This window comes from Hippocampus comes, unplaced genomic scaffold (genome assembly GCF_001891065.2).
Source record: "Hippocampus comes isolate QL1 unplaced genomic scaffold, H_comes_QL1_v1.1 scaffold51, whole genome shotgun sequence".
Lineage (NCBI taxonomy): Eukaryota > Metazoa > Chordata > Actinopteri > Syngnathiformes > Syngnathidae > Hippocampus > Hippocampus comes.
Genome location: NW_017805497.1, coordinates 1,938,574 through 1,957,040, shown reverse-complemented (window position 1 = coordinate 1,957,040; position 18,467 = coordinate 1,938,574). Strand labels below are relative to the sequence as shown.

At 39.9% G+C, this 18,467-nt stretch overlaps 1 protein-coding gene across 1 annotated transcript in view; it reads left to right on the top strand.

The window, feature by feature from the left end:
• Positions 1–18,467, top strand: part of sgcz (sarcoglycan zeta) — a 208,095-nt gene that overhangs the window by 169,352 nt on the left and 20,276 nt on the right. The window contains exons 5-6 of the mRNA XM_019876785.1: positions 12,834–12,956; positions 13,094–13,166. Coding sequence (XP_019732344.1) covers positions 12,834–12,956; positions 13,094–13,166 — 196 coding nt within the window. The remainder of the gene's footprint in view (positions 1–12,833; positions 12,957–13,093; positions 13,167–18,467) is intronic.

Here is an 18,467-nt window from a genome sequence, read left to right as displayed (position 1 = left end):
GCTTTTTTTGCAACAAAAGAAATATTTCTTTTTTTTTGGGGGGGGGGGCTCGCTCATTCTTGTTCATAGGGGAATTACGAGAATGCCACATGCACATTGTCAAGATGAACTTAATGGGACTCCCACACAAAACGAGATGGTGCATCTCAAGGGGTTCATCCTGTTTAACACCTGTGAACTTTTTGGAATTGTGCAAAAATAAGTCTGTGCCTTTTAAAATATAGAAGAGAGTACTGTCGACATTTGGGGATTTGGTGTGGTTTGTTGTTGGAGAGGTTGGTTGGAGCGCCGCACAAGACAGCGATGACGTAATAACTGAACCGAACATTGCAATAAAAGAGCGCATGTACTGTAAGGGATTGGAACTAAAATGCAGTTAGGCTGTTTGCGGTTAGTTTACATCTTTCTAGTGAGCGTGCTCATGACATTCGAGAAGTTCAGTAGCAGCCTGGAGGCCTTTCAAACATTTCATCGCGATGCTGTAACAGGAGACACAAACCGCACCATACAGCGTGATGGAATGCATACTTAGATGATCATAAAAGCAATACATTGGAAAATATGAGGTGAAATTAACTTTGGCTTTATCCCCAAGACTGCAAGAATAAAAATATGTAAAAATATACCAAGGTAAAAAAAAAAGATGAAGTAATTGTCAACAGCCAATTACTTCATCTGTTTTATGAGCAATATACAATTACTAAATATGATGAGCTGTGCTTTGTAAAATAAGGTACAGCATACATAAAGTGTTATACGGCGAGTATAACCAGAGCACACCTGGCACCGAGAAAATCAATGAGTAGACTTCTTTGCCCGTGGTATCATGAAATTTTCCAAACATGAAAACATCAGCCAGAAATTTGAATTATTTTCGAACCAATGAGGTTTTGTTTTCTTCTTTATGTCACCTGCGATCAAATGTAAGGAGTTTTCCAACTGCAATCTTCTCATCTTTTGAGGATGCTTCTGAATTATTACCAGTCCGCGAAAGGCATATACTCATTTGAGCCGATCTGTGGCGCAAAAAAAAAAAAAAAAAAAAAAAAGGTCGAGGACCACTGCTATCATGTCTTTACATGTCAGCTATATTCATAAGCTGACCAGGCATTTCCACGTCCACGCATGTACAGCCTTGCCTTCTCGCAGACTTTGAAGGTAGCAAATCCCTGACAGCTCCCTTCCGACTGTTAAAGCTCCCCAAAGCAGCTTTCCTCACCATGAAACCCACTTTAACGCTGATGTATGTGAGTGTGCCGGCATGCCTATCTTGGAGTAGGCAGAATCAGTCTGTAAAATTGGTTAGCCAGACTGTCTGCAGTCAATTTAGTCAGGCCGCCAGAGGATGACATGAACTGTGTTGCATGACCTACCTTGTGTAGTAACACACACACACACACACACACACACACACACACACACACACACACACACACACACACACACACACACACACACACACACAAAAACACTTTGGAACACGCCAAGCACAAGTTAGGAATTTCTCCTGAATACAAATGCCTTTACAGACACATTAAGATGCAATCCACAGAAACCATGTGACAACTGTCTTCACATGGCTACTCTGAGTTCCCACACACACACACACACACACACACACACACACACACACACACACACACACACACACACACACACACACATGCTTGCTTTAGAGGTCTAAGTATCTCCTTGATAAGACGGAATGGAAAAGAATGAATTCTCCAGAGGATGATCTGGAAACCCCTGGGTCTTAGCCCGCCACTGCTTCCTGCTGCGTTTGTGCTGACTCCGCAACACATGTATGTCTCTTTCTCTCTCAGATACACACAAAAAACAATTGATAGAGAACCCTTCCCTTTAGGAATACTGTAGCCCCACCAAAAAAATGAAGACACTTTTATCACATCTGAAGTATACATTTTTCACCTCGGTAAAACCCGGATCTGTATTCCTTCACGATAGGGAAAACAACTGTTGCTTACACAAAAGCTACAATATCATACGTCACCGGAATGGATAGGTGAAATACATTTAAGGTCCATAAAAGTTTGGATTTAAGCAGAAACGGATAATGGGGAACTGTATCATAACACGGCTCAAGAAATAGAATAAATAAATCAATTCAACCAGTTGTATTGTCTATATTGGGTCACCGTAAGCCCAGTGAATCCTGCCAGTACATTTTATACTGTTGGAAATCCTGTTTATTTCCATTTTAAAAGATGTTGCATTTAATCCTGTAGATTTCCATTTTCAATGATGCTCTACCATTGTGAAGAATTTGCACCGTTTACGCATTTACTCAGTTGTGCTGATCATCCCACGACGAGCAGGTTCCTTTCGAATGGGCAATCATTTCAATTCGAAATTAACCAGATTCCCAATCGTTTAAAATTTCTTGGCAACAAGCGTTTATACTGATTGATATTTAAAAATGTGATTAGCACAAGTACTGTGCCCATTTTTATTGCTTGAACATTGGAGCTGCCGTTCTGCTCATGCTCCTGTCTCTGTTGTTTGAATTAACAAAATTTGGTGCTTGTATGATTTTTTTTAAAACTCTGACTGAATACTGATGTCTGAAACCCAGTCGTGTTATTTTGGCATGTTCAGCATCCAAAAGGTGCGTTTCTTGGAGGAAAGCCACCTCCACTCCTTTTTTTTTAATCAAACTTTCTTAATACTTTATTAACATAATAATTCCATGATCACACTTGGTAAAGTGGGCAAACTGTTGAAACCCTTCACCCCCTCTTTCAGTCTTTGTACGTCGCCAGATCCTCAGCGGTCAATGCAGATCTTCTATGTGCTAAAAGACAAAAAAATATTCGCGCATTTACAAGCTGAAAAGACTTTCAATGGAATTACTGACAGATACACTGAAAAAAAATTAATTGTCAAACTCCTCAATTATGTCAAGTGGTTGCACGGAATAAAATCATCTAGATCTGGAAGTAGACTTTATATATGCACTTAAAAAATGTATCTGGACCCAGATGACTTTATTTTGTGCAGCCGCTTGATGAAATAAAGTGGAGTAAATTCAACCCCATTTTGTTTTTGAATGTAGCAACCACCTCCAACATCTCTGAAACAACTTCTTGTAGAATAATTCACTGAAAGAAGCATCATCGTTACCCGGGGTGCAGAGGCAGACCTACATAACCAAATGACAAACTTACATCATCTAAAATGAGACTTCACAGAGAAGAGTGAAACAGCGGAGATACCAAACGATGTCATTAACCTGATTAATGTTTGCAGACAACGAAAAGGCTATTGTTGAATTTACTCCATTTTATTATGTCAAGCGGTTGCAGCAAATTAGTTCACCTGGATCCAGATGCATGTCGACAACTATTTAAAAAAATATATATATGTCCGGATGATTTTATTTTGTGCAACCACTTGACAAATCAAAACGAAACAAATTCAACACGTCATTTTTTTCAGTTTATACTACAACCGCAGTCCGTGTCAAATAGTCCAGACAGAGCTGAAGATGTTCATGTAAAAGGACCTTCCACGACAGCAGTCTGATGGGTTTTTTTTTCTTTTCCTTCCCTTGTGATGAAAGAAACTGCTCTCTTTGTAAGTGCGTTAACTTAAGTTTCAAAAACACACTTAACATGTGAGCTCCCTTGAGGATCCATCTGCTGGAGAAGAGATTCGGAGTACGCTTGTTGGCCTTGGGCACTTTATCTCATTTTTACTGCGCTCACTCACTTCCTTTCATCCCTCTTTCTCTTCTTTCTCTCCATCCTCTCTGTCGCTGTCAGCTCATTTATGTGACTGAGAACCTTTCATCTTTGTCTTCTTAATGGCCAACCATAAAGATGATGTGTAGACTTTGGAGTTTTGAAGCCCTACCCTTTCACCCACCTAGGTAGTGATGTTACAGCATTAGCAGTTGTTTCCCAGCCATCAAAAGGACTAGACAAAATGTATTCCTGGTCCGATCCCATTGGCCGAGCACCGTTCTCAACTATAAAATACTGACATACTGTCACGGACCACCCTAATCACATAACCATTACAAGTTTAAGTTCCTCTTATTCCTCTATTCTGTGACCCTTTCGGATGATGTCTCATTTTATTCGTTCGTGTTCATCCCGATCATTTTGATGGGCTTGAGGTACGGCTTGTCAAGTTCAAAATTAAACTCAGGCTGGCATGCCTGTATGGCCCTTGCTTTGTGCATGGATGCACCGTCATGCTGCAATGGAAAAGGGCCTTCCCCAAACTGTTCATTCTTTCTATGCAGAAAATTGTTCCAAATATGTCCAAAAGATTCGGGTGGACGCTGGTTGACTAGTGTGTCCCTTTTTAAAATTCTGAGCATGTATAAAGTTATTCACCTGAGAATTAAAACGGCAGCGGCGCAGCATTGGCAACATTTCCATTTGACCAGAGCAGTTATCTCAGTTTTTTTTTCTGATTTTTGTGCGCCGTTATCTATGCAAGGCCGCTAATAATTACAGAGTTGTTGCATATGGGGCCTGCACGATGAGTAACGAATGTGTGTGTGTGTGTGTGTGTGAGTGTGTGTGTGTGTGTGTGTGTGTGTGTGTGTGTGTGTGTGGTATGCCCTGGCTGTCATATTGACATTTCATCTCCCATGAATGCTTCTGTTCCTGAAGCAGGAGAAGTTCCTGAAGCAGCACTTATACAAATAAAGTAGCTATTTTTTTTTGTTTGGCTAACCAGACAGGCCACATGAGGTTTGTAAAGGCAAGTCGCACATCTCCACATTTCATCAGTAAATTATAGAATGTTACTTTGCTTTTTTTTTTTTTTTTAATGAGCAAATTGTGAGCAATTGAGTGAGTGGCTTTATCTGGATTGTACGCAATGACTCCTACAGTGCATGTATACAAAATATACACAAAAAATGCATGTAGAAAGTGTATACATTACATTTCCTTGTAGGGATTCATGATTTTTTTTTCTAAATGGAATTTTACATAATAATAAAAAGTTGTTTTTTTTGGGGGGGGCCCGAGGGACTTTGTATTTTCTGCATGATGGGTGAGGATTAAGGGAATGAGGGAGCGAATAAGTATGGAGCTCTATGATCAAGGTGGCTTCCCTGATAATGTAGCTTTCACACACATGCGACATCGTAGTTTGTGGCGAACCAATTCCTTTGCCAGCTTGCGCTGCGATGTGTGATAGTTTTGTTTGCTGTTTGCTCGTGAGGACGTTTTACCAGGATGTCATTCTAAAGATGAAAATGAACGAAATGAGAGATTTGTAGACCATCACTGAAATACAGCATTTTTAATCATACTAAAATGTTGCAGTTTCCTGAGGTGCAGGAGTGCTTCAATGAAAAATTGTGTCGGAGTGTAAGAAGAAACACTATTTCCCTTTTACATTGAGCTACATTGTGTTCAGTTCTTATGATTGCATTGCAGCAGTGAGATTTACTGACGTGCCCACCTTTACTTCTGATGCAGACTTCTGTACTTCTTTTTTTTTTTAATTGCTTTTCGTGTGCATGAAAAAGAATTTGAATTAAATGAAATAAAAAGAATATATTTCCGTTGAGGGCACATTTTTGTTTCCTCTTTTTAAAGTCAGGTGCTCCCTCTCCTTAGTGTCATTTCTACCATTCACGCAAGGTTTTTAATCATGCATGGATCTCATCTCGTCATGCAACACATTAATTCCCCATCGACTTTGTTACTGCCTTCTAAACTTCATTTTATCGCCATCATCATCTTTAACTTCTTACACTAATTACATTCTCTTTTATCAGGGTGGAATCACTCAGCTCGTTTCTCCGATGCTGTTGCTTGGAAATTAGGATTATAAAATTGCTGAAATTAAGGGCCTGAAAGGCGAAAGGTTAATAGGTGCTTAACGATACTCTACGTGGTAAAAGTATGGTGATGGTCCAGCGGCAAAAACTTTTACTGAATGTGCCCTTGTGGTTAAGATTTGTGGATTTGCACGTGCAAAAATCAAGAAAAGGATGAATGCAATTGCGTTTTGAAACACGAGGTCGGTGTCGCACTGAAGCAGCTGAAAGTCAGCGAAAATTGCTTTCTGATTAGTGTGCGGAGAGTGAGCGCTTGCATAAAATTCAATTGTTCCATTGCACACATCCTAATTATGAATCTACATCTTTGCAAATCCCCCTCCGAGAAACAAATGATGTACATCACAATCATGTTTCACAGTGATCTCATTTTCAGCTAGAGTGAGGTCCCTCTGCCTTTAATTGGTGGCAGACAACAAGCTAATGCCGAAATTAGTATGATTCTGTGTCACTGCCTGGTCCGATCAATAAATCAGACAGCCCGTCTTATAAAGCCAGGCCATGATCAAGTCAATAATTTTAATGAGCCATTTAATAATACATCGCTTGGAGCATTAATGAACTGAAATACGTTTAGGACGCTGCCAAGGACTCAATAAAGACATGGATGGAGTACCATTGTTGATCCTATAGCTTGAATTCTACTTACATTATGCAAAGGTCAATCGACTTAACTATGTTTCGCCGCACTAGATTATGGCACGCTGTATTTTCACCACTTGTCCGTATGTGTGGAAATGGACGTGACAGCTATATGGAGACATCCTTCAGCTTCATAGTGAGTTGCAGGCTTGACATTGTAACCTTGTTTGGACAATGTACTGGATATTACTTGAGGCACGACCTTGCTTTTCCTCGCCTCAGCTGTTATACGCTGTGCAATAAGGATGATGGAACTTGTTTTTTCAACAAACACCATGAAATAGAAATCCTAATAAATGGAAGTATGTTTTTAAAAAATAAGTGAATCAAGACCAATGTTAATGCCAGCTTATCATTTCTCTTTTGCGTTTTGATAAGGTCACGGACACGCTCATTCATTCTTGAGAGTTTTCATAGAATGTCCTTTCTGTAAATAAACTACTGAGCTATTCTTTTTATTTTATTTTTTTCGACCAATTTCCCCACTCTCTCCACACACACCACTGCCCCTGACTTATTCCACCAGACCTGCCTATGGAAATATACCACATTTTACAGCTATGTGATAAGTTTAGAGCCACTTCATCATTTTAAAGATGCAATCTTTACCTTGGTATTAAGGCTAACATTCCTCTGTTTGATATCAATCAAGCCAAAGGACCAAGGGGAAAAGGAGAGCTTTTTTTTCTTTTTTTTTCTGAGCTTGGAATGTGTCTGAAAATGAATATTTTATTGAGTCCAATAAAGTTGCAGCGTACTGTACTGACAGTCTTTTTAAGATTTGGCTTTACATGGTAGCCAAGGAAGGTTGATGGCAAAACATCATTCCTGTTCTCTTCATTCCTTTCTTAGAAAAGGTCGATGGGCACTACCAATGATTAGCCCTCTTTAGTGGCCACATTTACCATATTTAACAGCGCAAGGAATGTCAAAATAGGTTTACCGAATGAACCAAACGTTGATTTAAGATACCTTATTTCCAATGTGTGTGCATTTTATGTTGCGTGTTAAATCATGTAGGTTAGTATCGCATTTCTTATGCCGTTAACCTTGGAATAATACGGCACAGAGCAAACGGCAGAAAATAAAAATGTATAAGAAGTGCAAAGGACCTCCATGATGGCAATATTTCAGATATTAAAAATCAAATAATCTTTTGATGGCAATATTTCAGATATTAAAAATCAAATAATAATCTTAGACTGAACTCCTATAATGCAGTACACACGAGCTGTCTTTATGCATTATTGCAAGACCTCTCTAAGTCTTATGCAAATACCAAATAAATCCTGCAGTTAATTGCAATAGCCTACCCCTTCATTACACTTGTGTAGGCTCTGGAGGAAAAACTGTCCATGTATGGTAGTTTGAATGAGTTAGTGGGCTGTATAAACATCCTGCAAAACAAAGCAATATATTGACAGATATTGTGCTTTTCATTTTCATTGCATCCTTAACCGGTATGCAACTGGACTTATGTCAGGTCCAGAACACTGCAGACTGCAAGGCGTCCAAAATTTCTAACTGCTAAATGGTGATCACGCTGATTAGCTTTGAGCCACAGACATACAGGTATGTATGCACCTTATTCCTGACGGATCAACTTCCTGTAAGACACTTCCAGTAAGAATTTCGGCATTTGTGACAGTGAGTTTTGTTTCACAGGGTGGTTCATTTGAAACTTCTATTACATTTTGGAAGTAACTTGCCCAACATTGCTGATTGTTGTAGCATGCGCTAGCTAATTTTTGTGGCATGTCAGGGTTAATATGAGGGGAGAACATGAAAACTCCACACAGGCAGGCCGGAGCTGGAATTGAACCCGGTACCTCTGCACTGTGAGGTCAACGTGCTAAACACTAGGCCGCCCTATAACACCTTCAGTTATCAAAAGATGAAAGCACCGAAGAATAAATTGAATCACAGAATGACACCTCAAAAATCTCACTTTTTGACAAATCATCTCACTTTTTAATCACTATAACTCGGTGAGTTAACAACAGAGAGAATAATAGTCTACTTTCTTCAAACGGATTCGTTTGACTTCAGCTCCAAAAGCCGGCTACAATACCAAATATGAGAGGGCATTTCCACTTTCTCGGGTCCAATGTATGTCGTATTCCTTGTTGATTATGTTCATATAGGTCTAGCAGTGTGAACAACTACCATAACTACAATCTGCCATAGTCATTACAAAACACAAATCATGGCTGCATGTCAGATACAATTTGTCATGCTCAACACACCACTTAATACCCACTTTATTCTTAACATTTTACCTTACAGAACACAGCCAGCATCGTTTTTGAATATTCATGAAATTTCATATTTTGACAAGATAGGGAAATGGCAAGCATATCAGCCTGCCTTATTCCACAAATGCTGAAATGAATCCACAGATAAGCTCCGACACATTTGAATAAGTCATCAGCAAGCTTAGTTTGCAAATCCACTCATAGCTTTAAGCATGCGACGAGCTAATGAGTGTTTGACTGTTCAAGGTGTTTTCACCACTATTTACATGATTTGATAAAGAGTACATATTCAGAGCAAATCCTTCCCCAGACCTCAATCCTTAAGGGGACATATGTTATGCATTGGGGGGGGGGCAAATGTTGTCATGTGTGCGTGCCTCAGTGTAACGTGTACATATTATTTGAGAGAATCACAAGCTTATGAAATCATGTATGACTTCAAGACAGTACCTATCACAATTTACGATGTTGAGTTGTCTGTATTGTGTTTTGAAAGTCCAGCTGAGTGCTGGACGTTTTTTTCCTTCAGCTGCGCACCCGTCATGCATCGCAATCAAGCCACTATTTAAAGACGCTCCTGCCGACAGTCGGATAATTCAAGCCATTGTTCATGTGCAATTTTCTAGACGTTCCTGATGTTGCTCTGTGTGTCCATTCCTCGTTTTTTTGCCCTCCATTTTCTAGTTGTAATGATTTTGGTTTTAGGATGTTATTCTCGCTTTGTATTCATCGTGAATTGGTTTTCTTTTTTTCTTTTGCAAGCGTTTGTTGTTTCTTCCGTTTTATCCTGGCATGTGCCAGCGTCTTTGTTTCTACTTTGTCAGCTTTGCCCCACTTTTTCTGTAATAAATATTTGTTGTGTACATTTTATCTGAGTCTACATTTTGAGAGTCCACTTTTGACATGTTCAACGCATTTTTGTTTCAAAATCCAAAATATCTACACAAAAAAAAAAGAAATGGTGGATGAAGACACAAGCAACGGTTGGGATTATCAGTATTGCAGGCTTGAATACTTTTCGTTTTACGATACAGTGCATTGGCTTGTTGCTAATACGCGCTGCATGTTCAGCAGCTCAAAATCACAAACGAGAACCTTTACCCTGTGGTCCCGTGACTCAAGGCAAGAGTTTGGCTGACAGTTGCATTTGGGTTGATGGGCACTGATTATTTCGAGGTTCATTTTCATTTTTTTGCCCCCCACCCCCACACCCATATTTTGGTTGTAACCACCATAAAAGAACAAATTCATATATAACAGTTAATCTAGTCCATAGCAATTCACTTCACAAATCAATTTATGAGTTTGTCCAATGTTGACTTGCTGATTTTGGTCCCCAAAATAATTTCATTGACTTTGGTTTACCACCAACTGCACAAACTGACCTCCATTCCGATGGTTGAAGTGCTTTGGTGATGTGCAAACTTGCTTTTCACACAAAACCACAATTTTATCAAGACTTCGATCAGATAGTTGTTGAAAAGAAATGTGCCTCGCATCAGTCCTAAATACACGGGTTTATCAGATTCGTCTGTTCTGGGGCCTGTTAGCCAAGTTGTGATGTGTGTTTAACAAAAACTGTTTGCAACTGTGAAAAGTGTTTGCACACGTCTACGTTTTGCAACCTTAGCGAACCCTGACGAAAAGCGGCGTGATGTCGGAGTCCTCATTTAGTGATTTATATATATATATATAGTCGGGGCAACTTAAAATTATTTTATCATACAGATTAAAAACCATCAATGCCATTCTTTGTTTTTAGTTGATCTTGACTGATTGATTTTTGTTTTTATTCATGTAAATAAGGATACAATTTTATGTCTAATTATTACAAATTTACAGATGATATAATACAATTATTAGTCTTGACGGAGACTTAGAGGAGGCGCAAAATGTTTTCTTCCTCCTAGTGGGGCGTAATAGAAAATAATTGAGAAGCACTCGGCTAAAAGCAGGTTTATTTGAGTGGCACAGAATGACAGAAGCAGTGATCAAGGTAACTGGTGGAGGATCACACAATGCTACACCACAGGAAAGACGATTTTAATGAGAGTTCTTAATTTTCTGTTTGGCAGGATAACTTGTGTTTATTTGCATGATTCACACTTCAAACATTTATGTGTTTTTATGAATGCTCAAGCCTTCTGAACTTTTTTTTGCATAATATGCCTTTATAGCTCCAAACACTAATTTAAAGCCTTGAATTAAAAAAAAAAAAATCCAGCATAGCCAAGCCATATAACTTTATTATGGCCTTAATGCTTTAATGCACAGTAGTAAAAGAAAAGTTACTTGCCACCATTTTAATGCCCTCTTCTTCTTATTTAATTACAAAATAGAAATTGGTCAACAGAATTATTCATATGTTCGGCATCATAAATTTAAATTGCACAATTCTTTCAATTCTATTAGTGTAGCTGCAATGTGTTGTCAGCGGGAAAGTTGAAAGAAAAAAAATCACCAATCACATTTGATTCGCTCTGAATTGGATAACTCCAGATGATTGATGATGATGAAACACATTATTTCTATTTCCTCTTTTTTTTTTTTTCATTTTAAATTTGAGAAAATTGGAGGCCACAAAAAGACATTGGTGCTCAGGCTGAAGAGAACATGCCCCCACTGCGTGGTGTTTGCAGTTTTCACTCCAGATTTCCAAATGAACTATATTTATCCTTTTTTCCACCATGATGGATCTCCATCTTTTCTTATTTTTTTTATTTATTTTTTTCAAATCCATCCTGAAGAAATAAGTGATGTGAATGAAGCACATCCTTCAAAATGTGCTGACCTGCTCCAATGCAAGGAAAGCTATATGATGTGACGGCGCTCAGCAGTGAAACGCTATTCACTGGATGTCTGAGACAGCACATCTCCAATTTAAAGCAGCCTCTCTTTCTCCCTCAAACTTAAAAGTCCTTTATTGCCCTTGCTTTCATTCCCTTGTCATGATGTCTCTCAATGTTCCGCCAAACCTTGGCATACATTAGGAGCAGTGGCACACTTCAGGGAAGGACGACTCAAGTTTTCACAGCACAAATTCTTGCTTGCTTACTTTCTCAAAGTTACTCGAAAAAGGTCAGCAAGGGGACTTGGATGTTGGCTAATAAAGGGTGATTGGCACTGAGGGGACACTCTTAATAACCTGGACGCCAAGCAGTAGATGGTGAGCTTGTCGTCATTGAAAAACAGATTGGTGACATAATGTATACGCATCCACATCTGCCAAAACAAACACCAACACATGAAACGCATTTTCCAGGTGTTCAAGGAAATGCAGCCATCCTTACCTAGCATGTGATTCTCCATCCATCCACTATCCGAGCCGCTTATCCGCACGAGGGTTGCCGGCGTGCTGGAGCCCATCCCAGCTGTCTTATGGACAGGAGGCGGAGTATGTGTCTCTCAATGTTCCGCCAAACCTTGGCATACATTCGGAGCAGTGGCACACTTCAGGGTAGGATGACTCAAGTTTTCAAATGCCCTGAACTGGTTGGCAGCCAATAGCAGGGCACACATGGGCAAACATTCACAGTCACACCAAAGGACAATTTAACCTATCGCGCATGTTTTTTGGAATATGGGAGGAAACCGGAGAAAACCCACACAGGCACAGGTAGAGAAATTTCCGCATGGGATTGTTTTTTAATCAAATAAATCAGACAGTTACGTCGTTGGGGAAGCGGATGCATCTACGCATGCCAAGTTGCCTCAGTCGCGTTGCACTACTACTGAATCCACAAGCTAGCAAAATGTGTCAAATAATTAAACGTCCTTATTTTGAAAGTTCCTTTACAATGGGGAAGAGGCTCACTGAGAATTCAACCCATGAGCTTATGCCCAAAAATCAAAAGAGACGTGCATTTCACAGAGAAGAGCAAAATAGGGATTTACGGCGACAGGTGATAACCACGCAGAAGACCACTCAACAAGAGCGCAGAGGTTATGAGCATGTTTATGGCCAAGTGGACAATTTTCAGTGCATTGTGGTTCAGTGTTCACATTCTTCAAGGATCATTCAAGCTCTACATGGAATCATCCGCGTGGTGCATTATGTATGCTTTGAATGTTCCTGTGCTCCAAATCCATTTTCTTTTCTGCTTTCTTAGGCTCAGAAATGGTGGAGGTTCAGTGTCAGAGGTTTGAGGTGAAGAGTGTCGATGGAGAGAGAGTTCTCTTCTCCGCAGATGAAGAGGAGATCAGCATCGGCACCGAGAAACTTCGAGTGACAGGTGCCCTCATCCTTCAAGTTGGAACTCTGTCTGTGTTCTCTTTTATCAGCGGCACATAAATAGACCAAATGTAGACGTTCCAATTTGTCTTCTAGTTTAACTTACAAAGTCAGTTTGTCTACTGTCATGTTTCACAGGGTCAGAAGGAGTTGTGTTCAGCCATTCCGTACAGACATCACACGTGAGGGCTGAGCCATTCCAGGATTTAAAGTAAGTACTTTGCTGTACTTAAGCCAAGCTCGATAATAGAATGGTCACCCTCCTGCAACACTGCAGTATATGCCTTATCTTTTGTCATTGATTTTGAATTCGCACAAACCCGTTAAAATCTATTCATGTTCCTCCAATAGCAATCCACTGTCCTCATAATTTTCTTACTAAGTAGGCCACGAAAATGGGAGCAATTATCTATTCATTTTAATGCAATCACCATTATTTTCCCTCCCTTATGCTGTACACTAGAGATGTACAGCATGGTATGATCATTTTATTTTGCTCATATTAGGAAGAAATCTTCTTCTGTCTCATGCCTCTGACAACAGTGATACTGTATTTAGTCGTGTGACAAAAGATCTACGGTAATTAAATGAAGTAATGTCCCAATTTCTACGCAATATATTTTTTTGAAGAGTGCAAAAGACCACAAGCCTCATGTCATCAAGTCCAAAGCCAGATAACAAGCCCGGCTGTGAGCTAATGTTGCTTCCATTTTGTTATTTAGAATGCTTGTTTTTCTTTCAGAGTGTGTATCTATACCTGCTCAGGAGTGTTTTCAAATATCTTTCCTGCATCTGAACTTCTGTCTTTTTTCACATGCCTCTTTCTGGCTTTGTCAGACATGAGGAGGTTACACGAGACCTTGGAAGGAAACCTTGACAGAAATTGCCGGAACAAGTGTAAAAAATAAAAATGAAGTACCAAATGAGAAAAAGGGGTGTGGGGTCAGAGAGCCAAGAGACGACAAAGTTAGTGACTTCCGACAAACATCAGGGCATTATATGAGGAAGCTGTCATCCATTGAAGTGTTTGATGAGAACTGGCTCTTCCAGTTTTCCAGTGCAACTCATCAGTACAGGCGGATGGAACATATATTTTATGTACGCACAGAGTAACGAGTGGAATGCCCACCTCTGTAAATAACGCAAAGCAATGATCACATTGACATCACAAAGTGACAACAGATTTCTCATATTGGAAAGGGGCAGTCCTCAATCTTGAGGGCACCACCACTTGCTAAACAAGTGCACGGGAAAGCAATACTTTGACTGGGCACGGACAATAAAATCAATAGCTGAGAATCCTCACGCTGCCGCAACGCCACACTTGGAAACATTCGAGTTAGGTCTGCAACTATCTAATGCTTGGATCCACATCAGAGAGAAGCAAGCTGTTGCTGAGTCAGTATCTGCGCAGCGCAACCCACACTTCCATCCTCATTCTCCTCCTGCTTCTCCTCCTCCACCTCTCATTTAAGCCCTTCATGGCATCTAAGAAGGCCCCTGAGGGAGACTTAAGTCTTATGTAGTCAAAGGCGCTGATTTGAGCTCTTTGCCATTTTGCCCTTATCCCCCAGACTGTATCCATGTAACCTTCCATTTGCAGTTCCCAGTGCAGAGAAACTAATGCAAATGGGTTCTGTTTCTCAAGGGCACCGGAGAGCATTTATTTTTTTCGACATCCAAAAAAAAAAAAAAAATTACTGTTGTGCTTAAATTCAACAGACTGCTGCAAAGAAAAAAAAAGTCCAAATGCATATGTAAGCACAGTCCCATGTTTGTTTACAACACATCCCTTGACTCAAAACAGACTGCCTCATCATTCGGTATAAACTTTCAAATAGAAGCCTCCACATAACACAGTATGGCTCGTTGTGTGCTTTGTTCGTTGGTGAGGCATTATTTATGGAGTCATTTTTAGCATGATTAAGTTATGATTTGGCATTGCACACGTTTTTCCAACATCATGGTGAAACAAATTGATTGTCTTTTTTGTCGCAGATGCCCCAGTTGAGGCTGTTCATTAAAAACGTGATGGTGATGGGGGGGAAAAAAAAAAACACCTCATGTAGTTGTATAATCCAGTCTTGTTCAAGTTTATAAGACTGTGCTTCGGCTTGATACAAATTCTCGAGTGAATACTTTGCCTAGTTTTAGAACAACAGTAGTCCTTGGAGCCAACTCGTTAAAATATCTTTCCCTTCCCAATGACGTTAGTTAGAGCAGCTCCAAAGAGTAACCTCAGCTGCTGATGACCCTGAAATAAAAATCCAAAGAATAGGAAAAAAAATGTGTATTTTATCAACAAGTTTATCATTTGTTAGTATTTGATATAAATTCCAAAATTGTAAAAGAAAAAAAATACCCATTGCATAACCTCATCGGATTTCTTCACTCTTTGAGGTTCCAATGTATCGCATGAAAAGCCATGTAAAATTGTCATGCCTCGCTAAATCATTTTTTTCCCCCTCTTATTCTGACTATGCTCATGGGAAATCAGAGAAGACCGCACAGGAGTTTTTTCATTTTAATGAAGCGATCCGAACTGAACCAACATGAACAAAAAGACATTTGGTCTCGAAAGTACAAAAAAGTACGCCATTTTCCCCACACGGAAATGTAAGACAACCATCTTTATTCATTCATATACACAGTTCATAGACAAAATTTCTTTCTTTATTTATTTATAATGTGATCTATCCGTAATAAGCATACCGTCCATTCTCAATTATATTTCCATGGGAAGACAAAACCCTCGGGGCCTTGGTTCTATACTTCGGAGTCACCGTCTTTTTGATAAATCTCCTGAAAGGCTTAAACTAACAACTGATCTTGTTTCATCGCTCAGCCTTTTCATTCATAGTCCTGGAGTGGTGCTGGTGGACAAGTAATTACTGCTAATTGCCGTCACCGACTGTCCCAGTTGTGCTGCATTAACTTATTAAGTGTTGAGCCTTCAGTGAGGCTTTTGTACCGTTGTGAATGGAGAGAGATACACTGAAGACACCTAGCACTTGACCTCATTTTTGTCATCCAACCCCCCCAGCCCACCTCCGGTAAGTCTTTTTCAGCCCGGTACTCTGGACGCCAACAATAAATATTCTTCATCGAGGTGATGGTTGAAAGTTGTTTTTTTTTCTTTAGTAGGTCTCTAAATGACAGAAGCGATTTGACTTAATGGCCCTGTGTCCTGGCGGCGTACTTCCAAACCAGCCTAATTAAGAAATGTACCATTTCAAAAGAGGGAATAGGGAGATGAGTCATCACCGAAACTCTGGCTGCCTCCCTTCTTCCAACCTCTGGATTCCAAAACAACAAAAGCTTATTTCAAGGTTGGAAGATATATTCAATTAATAAACATTTTATGGCTTCTAACAGTGGGAACTAGTGAGATGAGTAGCGTATAATGAGATTCACGGCAAGTGACTTGGAACATTCAAATGGGCCCAACTCATAGGTCTAAAAAATTAAGTGTCAAAATTGTGCCAAAGCATCCGCCTTTCTTTTATTTAAACAGGAAGATCCGAAGCAAAGTATTTTCCACACAATTACTGAAGTGTTAATTTAAGCAGGTTTTTCAATGAAGAACTTAGTGTGGGACAGCAAAGAGCACCACCTAATTAGATCTTAAAAACTCAGTGAATAAGGCTGCCGCTGGCTGTTTTTTTTGATTAAAAAGTGGGGGTTCATGTCAAAGTAATTGGATATCATTAAATTTTAGAATACGCCACTTTCTCTTTGAACTGGGCCTTTGGGAAAAGATTCCTATGAGTTGCGTTTTAAGAAATGTGCTTTACTTGGTAGGTTTTTTTTTTTTGAATGACTGTACTATACATTACACGCTATGTAATATTCCTTCGTAATAGAATATGCATGTAGGATTGTCTTAATGCTCATGTGAACTTTTCTACACTTGAACACAAATAAGACCAAGGAGATGATTATTGACCAGAGGAAGAATGCTGTGCAGCCCACACTCATCTATATTGAAGGGACAGAGACTCACTACATTCAAATTCTTTGGCATCCACATCGGTAAGGATCTGACCTGGTCACAGAACACAATACAACTCGCCAAGAAGGCCCACGCTAGCCTCTACTTTCAAAGGAAGCTCAAGGAACAAGGTCTTGAGCAATTTCAAGTGAAGTGGAGAGTGTTGTCACGAATTTGGAAACTGCACGTTTAAAATTCTCTGTTTGCAATACCAGGCTTAGGGAGGCGCTACTGCAGCATCAGGTTACATACAATGCATATTTATAAACTCTAAAGACTCTTCAGAATCCAAATCAGATTTATTGGCCAAGTATGCAAGAAGCACACAAGGAATTTGCTTCCCAGTTACAACGCGTTCAGAGGATCATAGACAGGGCAGCAATAACCAACATGGGGGAGACAGAACGAGAAGCCTGGCGGGTCGCTGTTAAGCGCCTCGATATCTTACATGTGAAAGTTAAACGGTCGGGCAGAGGAAGGAAAAAAACAATTCATTCCAACCATTATCCTCATTGGGAGGATAGTTTGAGCCGAAGAAAAAAAAAAAACCTCAGCACACGTAGCATACATTTAAAAACACAGTGTAAGCATTCTCGGGATTTAACATAAATACAGCAAAGACTTGGATATTGCACCGACATAATCAGTGACTCCTAAGAGATACAACTGTTTGAATGCACTGTTCAGTCTTTTTGTTTCTAAAGCATCGTTAACTACACTTTTCATGAGCAAAATATTATCATTGCATAGTGTGAACAATTTTTGTGCAGTGTACATGAGAAGAAATTTCCTTCGTTCCTTTTGCGCCAGTCCATCTTTTGATCTTGGGCCTAGAGAAACCGTGCTGTTACTATATGGTTTTCTCTTTGCATGGTCATGTTATATCTCGCGTTAGCAGATGTAGCCACGAACTGTGTTTACCAACAATGGCTTTCTGAAGCATCCCTGAGCCTGTGCGGCAATATCCTTGAAGCAATGATGCTGATTTTAAGACCGTGCCGCCCGAGGGATCGATTATCACGGGCATTCTGAACCGTAGATGATGAAATCCGGAAAATTCCTTGAAATTATCCGATGAGACCAGTTGCTCATGCAGTTGTTCACAAAGGGGCATATACTGCTGGGCGATTAAATCAAAAAGGCGTGCTGCTAGGCACTTGTGGGGCTGTGCAGATTCTCCCATCGCCTTAACTGTGTCAGTCCGCACCTTGGTGAAATGTGGGTGGAGCAACATTTAGATGACGGCGTCCAATGTCAAATCTATCAGTGGGCGTATTCTCCCAGAAAATTAAGCCACTACGTCTTGCACGTTCAGGAGGCTGTGCTCAAGACTAGAGCCTCTTGAAGTTGAAACATATTGCATATTTTCATTTGATTAACTGGGGATGGCCGCGTGACTGAGCGGCTGGTGATTCGTGCCGGTGGTTTGGAGTTTGTCTGAAAGTAGAGCTTACAAAAATTGCAGTCATTATAATGGTGGAAATGGTGGGTTAGATTTTGAACCATTTGCTTTTATTGGAC